Below are 14,626 nucleotides of genomic sequence, written 5' to 3'. Positions count from 1 at the left end.
CGGCTGCAAAGGCTCAGTCACCCACTGTATGAAGTTTGGTCACAGGGGGGCGAAGGCGGTAGGTATTTGTAAAATGGGGGTTTCTTGTAGTGGATTGTAATATAAGGAGTTCTTTAAGATATTGTGGAGCATTTCCATGGATACACTGGTGAGTGATCAGACAGAGTTTGTATTCGATACGGAGATGGGTAGGGAGCCAATGAAGTGACCGAAGGATTGGTGAGATATCTTCATATTTCCGCACCCTCATCAGAATTCTTGCAGCACTATTTTGAATTTGTTGCAGCTTTTGAGGGTTCTTGTTGGGTATCCCGATGAGGAGTGCATTACAATAGTCCAGTCTGTATGAGGCAAAGGCATGAACCAGCTTTTCAGCATCACAGAGGGAGAGGCAGGGACGGAGTTTGGCTATGTTTCAGAGATGAAGGAATGCAATTTTACAAAGGTGATGGACATGTATATCAAATGACAGATGGGGGTCTAACGTGACACCCAGATTTGTAACAGAAGGGGAGAGGGTAATAGTACGGTCAGAAAAGGAAATACAATTCACAGAGGAACAAAGTTGATGAGGGGGAGGCAATTAAAAGAGCTTCAGTTTTGGTGCTGTTCAGCTTGAGGAAGTTCTTGGACATCCAGGCCTCAATCTCATCCAAGCAAGAGGAAAAAGTTGATGGAGGGGTAAGAGAAATCGAATCCAGTCTCACAAAGAGCTGCGTATAATCGGCATAGCAATGGAATGAAACTCCATGCTTGCGGATGATGTGACCCAGGGGTAGTATATACAGTGCATCCAGAAAGTATTCACAGCGCATCACTTTTTCCGCCTTTTGTTATGTTACAGCCTTATTCCAAAATGGATTAAATTCATTTTTTTCCTTCGAATTCTACACACTACACCCCATAATGACAAAGTGAAAAATGTTTACTTGACGTTTTTGCAAAATTATTAAAAATAAAAAAATTGAGAAATCCCATGTCCATAAGTATTCACAGCCTTTGCTCAATACTTTGTCGATGCCCCTTTGGTAGCAATTCCAGCCTCAAGTCTTGTTGAATATGATGCCACAAGCTTGGTACACCTATCCTTGGCCAGTTTCGCCCATTCCTCTTTGCAGCACCTCTCAAGCTCCATCGGGTTGGATGGGAAGCGTCGGTGCACAGCCATTTTAAGATCTCTCCAGAGATGTTCAATCAGATTCAAGTCTGGGCTCTGGCTGGGCCACTCAAGGACATTCACAGAGTTGTCCTGAAGCCACTCCTTTGATATCTTGGCTGTGTGCTTAGTGTCGTTGTCCTGCTGAAAGATGAACCGTCGCCCCAGTCTGAGGTCAAGAGCGCTCTGGAGCAGGTTTTTATCCAGGATGTCTCTGTACATTGCTGAAGTCATCGTTCCCTTTATCCTGACTAGTCTCCCAGTCCCTGCCGCTGAAAAACATCCCCACAGCATGATGCTGCCACCACCATGCTTCACTGTAGGGATGGTGCCAGGTTTCCTCCAAACGTGACGCCTGGCATTCACACCAAAGAGTTCAATCTTTGTCTCATCAGACCAGAGAATTTTCTTTCTCATGGTCTGAGAGTCCTTCAGGTGCCTTTTGGTAAACTCCAGGCGGACTGCCATGTGCCTTTTACAAAGGAGTGGCTTCCATCTGGCCACTCTACCATACAGGCCTGATTGGTGGATTGCTGCAGAGATGGTTGTCCTTCTGGAAGGTTCTCCTCTCTCCACAGAGGACCTCTGGAGCTCTGACAGAGTGACTATCGGGTTCTTGGTCACCTCCCTGACTAAGGCCCTTCTCCCCCGATCGCTCAGTTTAGATGGCCGGCCAACTCTAGGAAGAGTCCTGGTGGTTTCGAACTTCTTCCACTTGCGGATGATGGAGGCCACTGTGCTCATTGGGACCTTCAAAGCAGCATAAATTTTTCTGTAACCTTCCCCAGATTTGTGCCTCGAGACAATCCTGTCTCGGAGGTCTACAGACAATTCCTTTGACTTCATTCTTGGTTTGTGCTCTGACATGAACTGTCAACTGTGGGACCTTCTATAGACAGGTGTGTGCCTTTCCAAATCATGTCCAGTCAACTGAATTTACCACAGGTGGACTCCAATGAAACTGCAGAAACATCTCACGGATGATCAGGGGAAACAGGAGGCACCTGAGCTCAATTTCGAGCTTCACGGCAAAGGCTGTGAATACTTATGGACATGTGCTTTCTCAATTTTTTTATTTTTAATAAATTTGGAAAAAGCTCAAGTAAACTTTTTTTCATGTTGTCATTATGGGGTGTTGTGTGTTGAATTCTGAGGAAAAAAATTAATTTAATCCATTTTGGAATAAGGCTGTGACATAACAAAATGTGGAAAAAGTGATGCGCTGTGAATCCTTTCCGGATGCACTGTAGATATTAAAGAGGCTTTGTTTCCATTACACAGTAGGACTGGTCTCACCCATTCCTTGTGGACCTTCTCAACTCCATCCAATGCTGGTTGTTTTTTTTTTTTATCCTTTTGTTTAGTTTCAGGGAACATTCAGTAAGTACCATCCGTTATTTTAGTTATCTGGAAAATTCTCCATCCCATCTCGAACTCCACAACCACTTTTTCATAATTTGCAGTCCTTTTGTAATCCAAGACTATTCTCCTCGCAGTCTCCTCTTCAGGCCTGTTTTTCCCCCCTAAAAACCATGGAGGATCCCCTCTTTCCCCTTTCTTTCTTCTTCTTCCCTTCCTCCGGGTGAGGAAGATGATCTTCCTGTTGCACTTTCTATCAACATAGTAGCCCTTCCTGTCTCCCCCTTCACTCTGGCAGTCATTTCAAAATAACAGTTCAGACCAGAATTGGAGTTTCAGTAAACCCCCCCATCCCCCCCAACCCCCAATCCAAGGGTGAAATTCTGTCTCACTGTGCCTTTGTCACAACACAAGTACCAAAAAATTCTTAACCAGGAATGGTCACGTCTTCCTTACCAAGTTTAAAACGATCGGTTGGGTGGTGCAGCTATGGAAGAAGCGGAGCAAAACCGTTCATAATTTCAAAGATCGCCTAAGCGTGCTGGATCTGTCCTTGTACCGAACAACGCGTGGAGAAAACGGATGAGGAGCTTCAAAACATTATCACGCCTGAAGAAATCTGAGATTTTGAAAAGTCGTGAGCCAGCCATGCCAGCTAGTGCACTTGTAGCGGGACGGCGATTTGTTTATTTTGTTTTATTTTTTTTTTGTGGGGGATCCCAGGAATGCACCCAGCTTTGGCCCGACTCGCACACACAGAAATTAATTAACAGCGAATTGAATAAATAAATAACTTGGTGTGATATGAAATGAACAGGAAATATAAACAACTACTGTAATATACTCGCGTTTAAGTTCTCCCACGGAGAAGTCAGGGCTTTATTTTACCGTATAATTTCAGGTACTTCGTAATGTCGGTCATATAAGTCGAATGCAGAAAACTCCCGCTATTGGTCAGAGAGATTTACGATATGCTAACACCCACCGTAGAGAGTAACCACCGAGCACACGGCCTTTTAGTTCCATATGTTGTGACCACATGGTAATACCCAAACTATCCCGAAGCGACGTTTGCATTGTTTTGTGTATCTCACACCCTCGTACACCTTTATGAGGTGTCTGTCTCTCCCTCTCTTACACTAGCACCCTGGACAGAGCGGGTCCCGTATACAGTGGCGTAGCAGAGGGTGGTACAATAATTGTATTTGTTTAAGGGAATTGAATATTGTCATCCATTTATTTAATCAGACCTTTGTTGCAAAGCGTTCTGCTTATTTCATTCTGAATAACGTAGTAACTCCTATGTAACGGGTTTTCTGTTTTTACGTAATTCTGCGAAATGTTCTGACCGCTGTTTTCTTCCACAGACGGCACCCCGTGTTGGATGAATCCCTTGATTTTCATGGAGGCGATGAACTACTTGATCCTGAAGAATACAAAGAATTGGACTCAAGCATAGAATGTGCAATTCCATGTGAGCTGCAGGCATCGATCGTGGAAGAAGATGTTCAGGAATTTTTTCTCCAGGTGAAGAAAAAGAAAGCAAATACTCGTAAAAAGTGCCCGGGAAGGAGCAAGCATCAGAAGTGCTGCAATCCAAAGACGAGCAAGAGACTGAAGAAGGAATGTCCCGTGTTGTATTGCGAGGCCCGCGTCGTTCACTTGCCTCGTCATCTCCGAGACATCCACGGCTGGCCGAAAGAGCGGGCGCAATCGGCAGTGCAGGCCTTTATGTTAAGAAAGCCCTACACCACAACCAAGTCCAACAAGAGGAAAGCAAAAGATTACCACTACTGCCGGCCCTGTCCAGTCGATGGCTGCTTCTCTGTGGTTAAACGCTTACCTCCTCATTTAAGGAAAGTTCATCAGATCGCCAGCGACTCCGAGCAGTACAAGAGGCTGCTTAGCAGTGTTAGCAGGAGAAAAAACAAATGGAGCCTAAGTGACAGGCTGGACCTAAGCGGCCATGTCACGTCAGACAGGAATGGTGACGACGACGACGGACGTGAGGGAGTGGAGTTGGCAGGAAGGGGGAATCGGGAAGAAACTGGAGGCCGTGCAATGGCGGAAAGTGAAGAGAGTGATACCGATGTTGATTACGCTCGGTATACTGGGGGTGACCCTTTACGTTTTCTTGTGTTTTGAGAAATGGCTGCCGTCAGCATTGTGTCAGATGGTGGCAAGAAAAGTGTCGATTCGACAAAATTAAAAATTGTTTTTCATGTTGAAAAGTATTTTAGTCCGGCATTGACAACCAAAAAAAATGCAGTCACTTTTAGACCAGAAACAATTAACAGGTGTATTTCTAAATTGGATCGCCCCCCCTTACCCCCAAGAAATTTGTTTGTATTCGTGTGTTATAACCAGACCTCATGAGCACTTTCGCTGGAATGGGGTGTGTGGCGCTCCTGATATCTCTGCAAAAGGACGAAGGTCCAAGTCTTTAGAGTCCTGGTGCTTGTTGTTTGTGAGACATGGACGCTATCCAGTGACCCAAGACAAAGACTGGACTACTCCATGTGTGTCTCTTCGGGTCCCCCATGAGGCACGTGACCTGCATTGTGAGGGAGCGTCAGTTACGCAATTACCTGAGGGTGATCCGGCTCGTAGGATCCTCATTGTTGGGGGACCCGAGTGGCTGGAGCAGGCCAAGGGGTCGCCCACGTAACACCTGGCAGTGACAGATAGAGGGTCATTTCCAGAGGGTGGGACTGGACCGCGTGTCTGCCCGGAGGGGGTTGCCAACCAGGATCCCGAGTTGTTTCGTTGTGTGGTGGGTACGTCAACCCGCTGTACCAGTGCATGCTCCCCAATTTGACTTGACTTGTTATAATCCCAGCATAGCACTTGACTCAACGGTGAGGACTCTTTCAATGCTATACTTAACGACGTTACAAAGTAATTCCATCCATCCATCCATTATCCAACCTGCTATATCCTAACTACAGGGTCATGGGGGTCTGCTGGAGCCAATCCCAGCCAACACAGGGCCCAAGGCAGGAAACAAACCCTGGGCAGGGCACCATCCCACCACGGACAAAGTATTTCAAAATCTAATTTTACGTATTCTTGTGTTTATTTACTAAACAAACGAAATTAAAAAAAAAAAAAAAAAAAACGGGATTTTTCTCTTGCCTGTGGCGGTGTTATGACACACGAGTACGAGAAAATTCTTAACCCGGGAATGGGTCACGTCTTCCTTAGCCAGCTTCAAACGATCGGTAGGGTGGTGCGCCTACGGAAGAAGAAGCCAGCAGCCTCTCGGAAGAAGAGGAGCAATACCGTTCATAATTTCAAAGATCGCCTAAGCGTGCTGGATCGGTCCTTGTACCGAACAACGCGCGGAGAAAACGGATGACGAGCTTCAAAACATTATCACGCCTGAAGAAATTGTAGATTTTGAAAAGTCGTGAGCCAGTCACGCCAGCTAGTGCACTTGTAGCGGGACAGCGATTTGTTTATTTTGTTTTATTATTTTTGGTGGGGGTCCCAGGAACGCACACAGCCTTGGCCCGACTCGCACCCCTCACACACAGAGACATGAATTAACAGCAAATTAAATAAATAAATAACTTGGTGTGATATGAAATGAACAGGAAATATTAACAACTACCGTAATATACTCACATTTAAGTTCTCCCGCAGAGATGTCAGGGCTTTATTTGACCGTATAATTTCTGGTATTTTATAACGTCGGTCATAGAAGTCGAATGCAGAAAACTCCTGCTATTGGTCCGAGAGATTACAATATGCTAGCGCCCACCGAGCACACAGACTTTTTATGCCATGATATTGTGGCCACACGGTAATACCTGAAGCTATTACAAAGCGACGTTTGCACCGTTTTGTGTCTCACACCCTCATACACCTTTATCATAAGAGTATCCCTTATCTATGCTGGAGCATTCGATCAGAAGAAAATAGGGAGCTGGTTTTAAATTAAATCTCGCTGAAGTCGCAAAAAAAAAATTGGTAACTGCGCTGCTCAGACAAAATTTGATGTGTCTGACAGACTGGCGCGAGATTGGAGGAGGCAAGAAGATGTAAAATTAATAATACTTAAGTGTCTTATTTTTGAACGGGTGTACAACTCGGGGTCTGATTTTTCTGACCGATATTTTTCAGGTTTCAAATCCCGACTTACACGCGAGTATATACGGTAATAAGCAGGTAAAATTTCCCCTTCCCATACGGGGATAACAAATACAGGGAGATTCACTCGATATTGGGCCCCGGATCTTCTGTAATAACTCTCGCTAGGATGAAGTATCCATCCATCCATCCATTATCTGACCCGCTATATCCTAACTACAGGGTCACGGGGGGGTCTGCTGGAGCAAATACCCGGCCAACAAAGGGTGCAAGGCAGGAAACAAACCCCGGGCAGGGTGCCAGCCCATCGCAGTAGGATGAAGTAATCTGAACGAAACAACGTGCAATGGGCTCCTCGGTATGTGGAGTTTCGAACAACCTGGTGTGTCCCTCCGCATCGAAGCGGACAGCCGTCGCAACCTTTATACCTCCGTTTCCAACTTCAGGGTGCGTACCGCCTGTATCCCTTCACTCGGTTCACTACTCGACTTCTCGTCAGGATGGTGGGGTACCGTATTGAGCAGCGCGTCTTTGTGTTTGGGTCACCAATTCGTTTAAGCGACATCAGGATCGTGACTTAAGGGACGGTGACTTCAATTCTTTATTGTCATAAGTACAAGTACAATGAAATGCTTGCATGTGCCCCGGCAGACAGTGAACATAGACAAAAAACACAAATGAATATACAATGCATCCGGAAAGTATTCCCAGCACATCACTTTTTCCACATTTTGTTATGTTACAGCCTTATTCCAAAATGGATTAAATTCATTTTTTTCCTCAGAATTCTACACACAACACCCCATAATGACAACGTGAAAAAAGTTTACTTGAGGTTTTGGCAAATTTATTAAAAATAAAAAAACTGAGAAATCCCATGTCCATACGGTAAGTATTCCCAGCCTTTGCAGTGAAGCTCAAAATTGAGCTCGGGTGCATCCCGTTTCCCCTGATCATCCGTGAGATGTTTCTGCATCTTCATTGGAGTCCACCTGTGGTAAATTCAGTTGACTGGACATGATTTGGAAAGGCACACACCTGTCTATAGAAGGTCCCACAGCTGACAGTTCATCTCAGAGCACAAACCAAGCATGAAGTCAAAGGAATTGTCTTTAGACCTCCGAGACAGGATTGTCTCAAGGCACAAATCTGGGGAAGGTTACAGAAAAATGTCTGCTGGTTTGAAGGTCCCAATGAACACAGTGGCCTCCATCATCCGTAAGTGGAAGAAGTTCGAAACCACCAGGACTCTTCCTAGAGCTGGCCGGCCATCTAAACTGAGCGATCGGGGGAGAAGGGCCTTAGTCAGGGAGGTGACCAAGAACCTGATGGTCACTCTGTCAGAGCTCCAGAGGTCCTCTGTGGAGAGAGAAGAACCTTCCAAAAGGACAACCATCTCTGCAGCAATCCACCAATCAGGCCTGTATGGTAGAGTGGCCAGACGGAAGCCACTCCTTAGTAAAAGGCACATGGCAGCCTGCCTGGAGTTTACCAAAAGGCACCTGAAGGACTCTCAGACCATGAGAAAGAAAATTCTCTGGTCTGATGAGACAAAGATTGAACTCTTTGGTGTGAATGCCAGGCGTCACGTTTGGAGGAAACCTGGCACCATCCCTACAGTGAAGTATGGTGGTGCAGCATCATGCTGTGGGGATGTTTTTCAGCGGCAGGGACTGGGAGACTAGTCAGGATATAGGGAAAGATGACTGCAGCAATGTACAGAGACATCCTGGATGAAAACCTGCTCCAGAGCGCTCTTGACCTCAGACTGGGGCGACGGTTCATCTTTCAGCAGGACAACGACCCTAAGCACACAGCCAAGATATCAAAGGAGTGGCTTCAGGACAACTCTGTGAATGTCCTTGAGTGGCCCAGCCAGAGCCCAGACTTGAATCTGATTGAACATCTCTGGAGAGATCTTAAAATGGCTGTGCACCGACACTTCCCATCCAACCTGATGGAGCTTGAGAGGTGCTGCAAAGAGGAATGGCCAAAACTGGCCAAGGATAGGTGTGCCAAGCTTGTGGCATCATATTCAACAAGACTTGAGGCTGGAATTGCTGCCAAAGGTGCATCGACAAAGTATTGAGCAAAGGCTGTGAATACTTATGGACATGGGATTTCTCAGTTTTTTTATTTTTAAAAAATTTGCAAAAATCTCAAACTTTTTTCACGTCATTATGGAGTGTTGTGTGTAGAATTATGAGGAAAAAAATGAATTTAATCCATTTTGGAATAAGGCTGTAACATAACAAAATGTGGAAAAAGTGAAGTGCTGGGAATACTTTCCGGATGCACTGTAAATAAATAGACTTCTGCCACTGTCTCTATTTATTCCTAGGATTCTGGTTTTATCTATGTGCAGGTTGCAGTGGAGGTTACACAAGGTTACCGATTGTTCATGGGTCTGTTTGCAGTTGGATAGAAACTGTTCCTGATCCTGGAGGTGTGCGTCCGAATGGACTTTAGTCGCTTCCCAGATGGGAGGAGGGTGATGAGTGACAGTGCAGCGTGGCTGGGGGTCCCGCCTGATACGGTTCACTTTCCTGAGACAACATGTAGTGTGGATGTCATGGATTGCAGGGAGATGTGTGCCCGTAATCACCACCCGATGTACAGCTAGCTCTGCAGTCCTGAACTGAGCTGTTGCTGTACCAGATTGTGATGCATCCTGTCAGGATGGTTTCCACAGTATACCTGTAGAATACAATACAAATGTATTTTTTGTTTAGCCCAAAATCACACAAGAAGTGCCGCAATGGCGTTTAACAGGCCCTGCCTCTTGACAGCCCCCCAGCTTTGACTCTCTTAAGAAGACCAGAAAACCCTTATTGGGGAAAAAAATGGAAGAAACCTCGGGAAAGGCAGTTCAAAGAAAGACCCCTTTCCAGGTAGGTTTGGCATGCAGTGGTTGTCAAACTGAAGGGGGTCAATACAATACAATACACAGAATAGAACAAATCCTCAATACAGTACACAAATTAAATTTTTTTAGAAGTACAGAGTAGAATTTAACAGTAGATGATATCCCATAATATGATTTGGATTTGTTTAGAGTCCTGGAGACCTCATCCATCAAGCTGCCTCCCCCATTTGGCCAGTTCTGGACCAACCAATCTGATGAAAGGATCCCTCTAGTCAACGATTCCTGCGATCCTCCATCAGGGAAGACTTTACCTTAGGCAGGCAAAACAACTTGGCAGGTGGGCCACATTTGAGTACCGAGAAGAGAAACAGAATAGGTGAGGGTGAGTAGCAAATTCTAACTGTCATGTTACTTATGTTTTAGTGCTAATGACTAACAACAGAGATGCAGTCTGTACTGTTAATCAGCAGCTCTAGTCAGGGTGTGCTAAACTGAAGTTGTGAGTCTTCAGCCTGAGAGTGAAGGGGCATCTCTTATAATGGCAGGCAGACCACTCCACAGTTTAGGGGGGTCCTGTAACTCAAAGCTCGACCTCCCCATTGTTATTTTATTAATCCTTGGAATCGCAAGCAGACCAGCATCTTGATATCTTAATGTGCGCTCTGGTTTGTAAGTCATGATAAGTTCAGACAAGTAAGCCAGACCTCGGCCATTTAATGCTTTTTTTGTTAAAAGGAGGATTTTGAAATCTGCCCTAAACTTAACCGGAAGCCATTGTGAGGATTTAAGAACTGGGGTTATGTGTTTGTACTTTTTTGTTCTTGTAATAATTCTTGTAGCCGCATTTTGGATTAACTGGTGGCTGTATGGAGAACAGTTTGAACATCCAGTGCAGTAGTCAACCCTACTAGAAATAAATACAGGAATTAATTTCTCAGAATCCTGTTTATTTAGAATCTGTAGAATCTGCACAGGGTTGTGGGGGACATCCAGCCCTTACTCAGTCCCCTGAGGAAGTAAAGACGTTGTTGGGCTTTCTTGACTACTGCCGCAGTGTGACTTGACCATGTCAGGTCATCAGTAAGGGTGACTCAGAGGAACCTAAAGCTGCTGACCTGCTCCACAGCCTCACCTCCGATGTAGATGGGTCTGTGCTCTGTTGTCATGTTTGCGGAAATCCACACTCATCTCCTTATTTTTGTTAACGTTGAGAGTGAGGTTGTTGTCCTGACACCATTCTACCAGGAGTCTGACCTCCTCCCTGTAGGCCGTCTCATCATCCTCGCTGATCAGACCTATTACAGCAAGATGGAGCAACGTGTCACGCAAATCGGCAAGGAGCGGGGCAGGCATTGAGTCCTTCTTCGGCAATGGGGTCATTTCAAAGGGGCTTTGATCTGACATCACCAGACTTCTTCCTTTTGGGGGTCTGCTCAAAGGAAACGTCTATCAGAACAAGCCTCATAACTATGGAAGAGGTGAAGAACAAACATCCAACGTGAAATTGCTGCTATTCCCCTCGAGACGTTTCCCCCCAATTATGTTCAGGTACACGGAGCACCACGTCAAAATGTGTCTGGCAGGAAATGGAAAGCACTTCCGGCACGGCATGTTATGCAAACGATTACACAGATGTCCAGGTATAGAGCGGATTTATTTGGTTCAGATTGCTTCATTCTAACGGGAGTTATGACAGAATATTTGGGGCTTCCTTTCGAGTGAATCTCCCTGTACTAACACACAACAATAAACGCTCACACCAAAGTCCCAATGCAGCAGCAGCAACAGAAGAAGTCTGTGAACAACAAAACACTGACAGAATCTATTAAGGCATTGGGGAAACCGTCTCCGTATACCGTGTACCTCTGAAGCTGTAAAAACGGGTTAGAGGTGCCGGTCATGCATACAAAGTACAGTGGAACCTCGGGTCACAAACGTCTCTGTACACGTACAAATCGGGTTACGACCAAAAAAGTTTGCCAAACTTTTGCATCTGATCACGACCACACACTCGGGTGACAAACAAGTATGCGCCGATGATTTCCGCATGTGTTCAGTCTCTCCTTGTGCATTCACTGTGAACTCTTTGTGCTCTCTTTTTTTTTTTTTCCCTTCCGGTTCGTAAGCGCCGGTGATTTACACACGTGTTCAGTCTTTCCCTGTACAGTATAGGGTAGTCCAGATCTAATTATGCAATTTTCATTACGCTATTAAGTTTATTACATAAAAAATCATCTGAAACATCCCGGACCATCGAGAAGTGTGCGAGCTGGCGACATGAAGAATTGTCCTCATGACAAACTGGAATTGTCCCCGCATAAATCAAAGTCATCCAGACGAACTGGATCTGCATAATTAGATCTGGACCGCATCGCGCAGAGGGACTTTGTGGTACAGCGGGTCCACAGCTCACATCAAGAGGCCAGTTTGAAATAAATAATTGCCACGCTACAGCTGCCACGTCCTCTTCATAAATAGAAGCGCGTGGTGGCTAAAGGGAGGAACAAGAAAAGAAAGACGGAGTTTGCGGAGTGAGGAAGTAAGCAGGAAGCAGTGTGGAAAGAACCGGTGTGAGCGAGAGAGGGAGCAGAAGGGAGGGAGCAAGCGGGAGAGGGAGGGAGGGAGAGAGAGAGAGAGCGCAGGCTGGAGAGGGGGAGAGTGAGTGAGAGTGAGGGAGAGAGGGAGAGCGAGCGAGAGTCAGGGAGGGAGTGAGCGAGAGGGAGGTAGCGAGAGAACGGGAAGGAGAGCGAGAGAGAGAGAGGGAGCGGAAGGGAGGGAGAGAGCGCGAGTGAGCGAGAGAGAAAGAGGGGGAGGGATGGAGAGAGCCAGAGGGAGGGAGGGAGCGAGAGAACGGGAGGGAGAGAGCGAGCAAGAGTCAAGGAGGGAGGGAGAGAGAGCGGGAGAGAGAGAGCAAGCAAGCGCGTGCTCGCAGGCTGGCAGCTGGACAGTGAGCCCAAGCCGTGTTTGGCCGACACTCGGTGGGGCAGAAGGAAGCGGTCGCTCCAGCGGAGCGATCAAGGAGCTGGAGTGACCAGAAGAAAGATGGCTGGCCGCATAAGGCCGAGAGGACAGTTAAAGAATGCACCAGGCTTGTTTTAAAGAGACTGCTTCCAGCATTGTTTTAACCTCGCTGTATTTAATGAAGACTTTTTTTCTATTGGATTTTAACCTCCACTTCACTTCTGTTCTTATGGGATTATTTATTTATTGAAGGATTCTGAAAGCACTGCACTTTATTTAATTTGGACTTTGTTTTTGATGATTGTTTTGTTGATTTTAATAAAAGCACTTGGCACTTTTTGCACCATCCCCTTGCTCCATTGTAGTGCCTCACTGTCGCGCTCATTGGTAACATTACCGACGGTGGCGGGTTTAAGGGCTCCCGGAAGCGAGATGGGAGCATGCAGCGATCCCGCATCATCACAGACCTCACCTCAAAACTGTAACCTCCTCTCCACCCAGTTCCTCCTCACTTCCTTCATGCCAGAACTCAACTCCTGCAAGGTTAGTTTTCTTGGTTGTTTATGGTTACTTTTTGTATGAATTACGGATTTTTCAAATGTTCCTTTTTTTCCCCTGTGCTTAAAACTCATTAAAAAAAAAAAGTGTTTACAGTGAGCGGTTCATAAGGCTGTGGTGTGAACTCCTGCAATGTTAGTTTTCTCAGTTCAAGGTTTTCTCCGTGTTATTCAATGTTTTTACATTTAGTTTACTATTACACTGTGAATTCTGTGGTATAATTAACTATTTTTATGCTTAAAAATCTTTAAAAAAATATATTTACATTCAGTTCGTACAGTCCGGAACGGATTAATTGTATTTACATACAATTCTATGGGGCGAAATTACTTCGGGTCATGACCAAATCGGGTTACGACCAGAGTTTTGGAACGAATTACGGTCGTGACCCGAGGTTCCACTGTACACATAAGACAGTGAGTTGTTGCCAGAAGGAGGATAACAGAGGAAGAGGAAATGATGGTGACGTGGAGGTGATGTCATGTTCGGGTGAAGTCATCAGAGAGGGACCGGAAATGAAGTGGTCACAGGAGGACTGGTCATAGACATATATAGATAGACGCCGCATTCACTGTGTTGCCCAGTCGACACGATACGTCCGCGCGTCCGCCATATTGCGAGTGGCAAAAGTGCCATTTAAACTAATACAGGTAGACATGGAAACCGAGTTTTCTGATGAAACAACAATAAAGTTTAAAACAGTATCGTTTACATACAACAGATTTTGATGAATCGTTTAAATGCAATTATTTATATCCATTTATACACTAATAATGACAATTATTAAATTATTAAATAATTCCTCCCATATAAGTAACAATTCTCGGACTGCCTTCTTCCATCTCTGAAACATTTCTTTGTCCTGTTCTTACACAACACAGTACTGAAGTATCGGTTTATGCCTGAGTCACATCACTGGATAAATAAATGGTGTTGCTGTTGATGGGGGGGCCACAATGGCTCCAAATCAGTGACCAGTTTAAGTCCCTTTCCCTTCATTTTGGTAGCCCTGTTTTGAAGGATTCATTCCAGTGAACTGATTTCTGTTCTTCATGAATTGGCAGTCACACAGAAATGAGACGTGAAGCGAGCCGACAGATGACCCGTTAAATCGGAGAACCAGACGCCAACTTGTTTCTTAATGAGAAGAAGACTCTTGCTGTTGATGACACCCCTTGGTTCAATTCTATCCGCGTGTTCTGCCACAAAGACTGTTTTTTTGTTTTTCTAAGATTGCCATCAAGTTGTTTTTGGTGACCTGAGCAGATCGACGTCACGGAGACCTTCACCTTTCTTCGTTTTAAGATACTGGTGGTTAGCCGGTCGTGTGGTGGACTCATTTTGTGTCTCTTTATTGTTTGGCTGCTAATTAAGGAAAAAGAAACGACTGAGGGGGTCTGAGTCAAGGCAATTAAAACTGAGGGAAAAGAAATTAATTAGCAGCAAGAACTGGTCACTAATTAACAACTTGTGTTTATTTAGCACATTTTCATACAAATGGTGTAGCTCACCAGTGCTTTACAAAGATGAAGACAGAAAAGTTTAACGTGAAACAAAATTAAGATTAGGTAATACTAAGTAACAGAAAATAAAGTGAGGTCAGATGGGCTGGAGTAAAAAAAAAAAAAAAAACA

General features: G+C 45.2%; 1 protein-coding gene across 1 annotated transcript in view; it reads left to right on the top strand.

The window, feature by feature from the left end:
- The window catches only part of LOC114641785 (uncharacterized), a 45,310-nt gene extending 40,638 nt beyond the window's left edge, over positions 1–4,672 (top strand). The window contains exon 5 of the mRNA XM_028790804.2: positions 3,883–4,672. Coding sequence (XP_028646637.1) covers positions 3,883–4,660 — 778 coding nt within the window. The 3' untranslated portion in view covers positions 4,661–4,672. The remainder of the gene's footprint in view (positions 1–3,882) is intronic.
- Positions 4,673–14,626: the final 9,954 nt, after the last annotated feature.

Source organism: Erpetoichthys calabaricus, chromosome 5 (genome assembly GCF_900747795.2).
Source record: "Erpetoichthys calabaricus chromosome 5, fErpCal1.3, whole genome shotgun sequence".
Lineage (NCBI taxonomy): Eukaryota > Metazoa > Chordata > Cladistia > Polypteriformes > Polypteridae > Erpetoichthys > Erpetoichthys calabaricus.
This window is presented reverse-complemented; position numbering and strand designations above follow the sequence as displayed.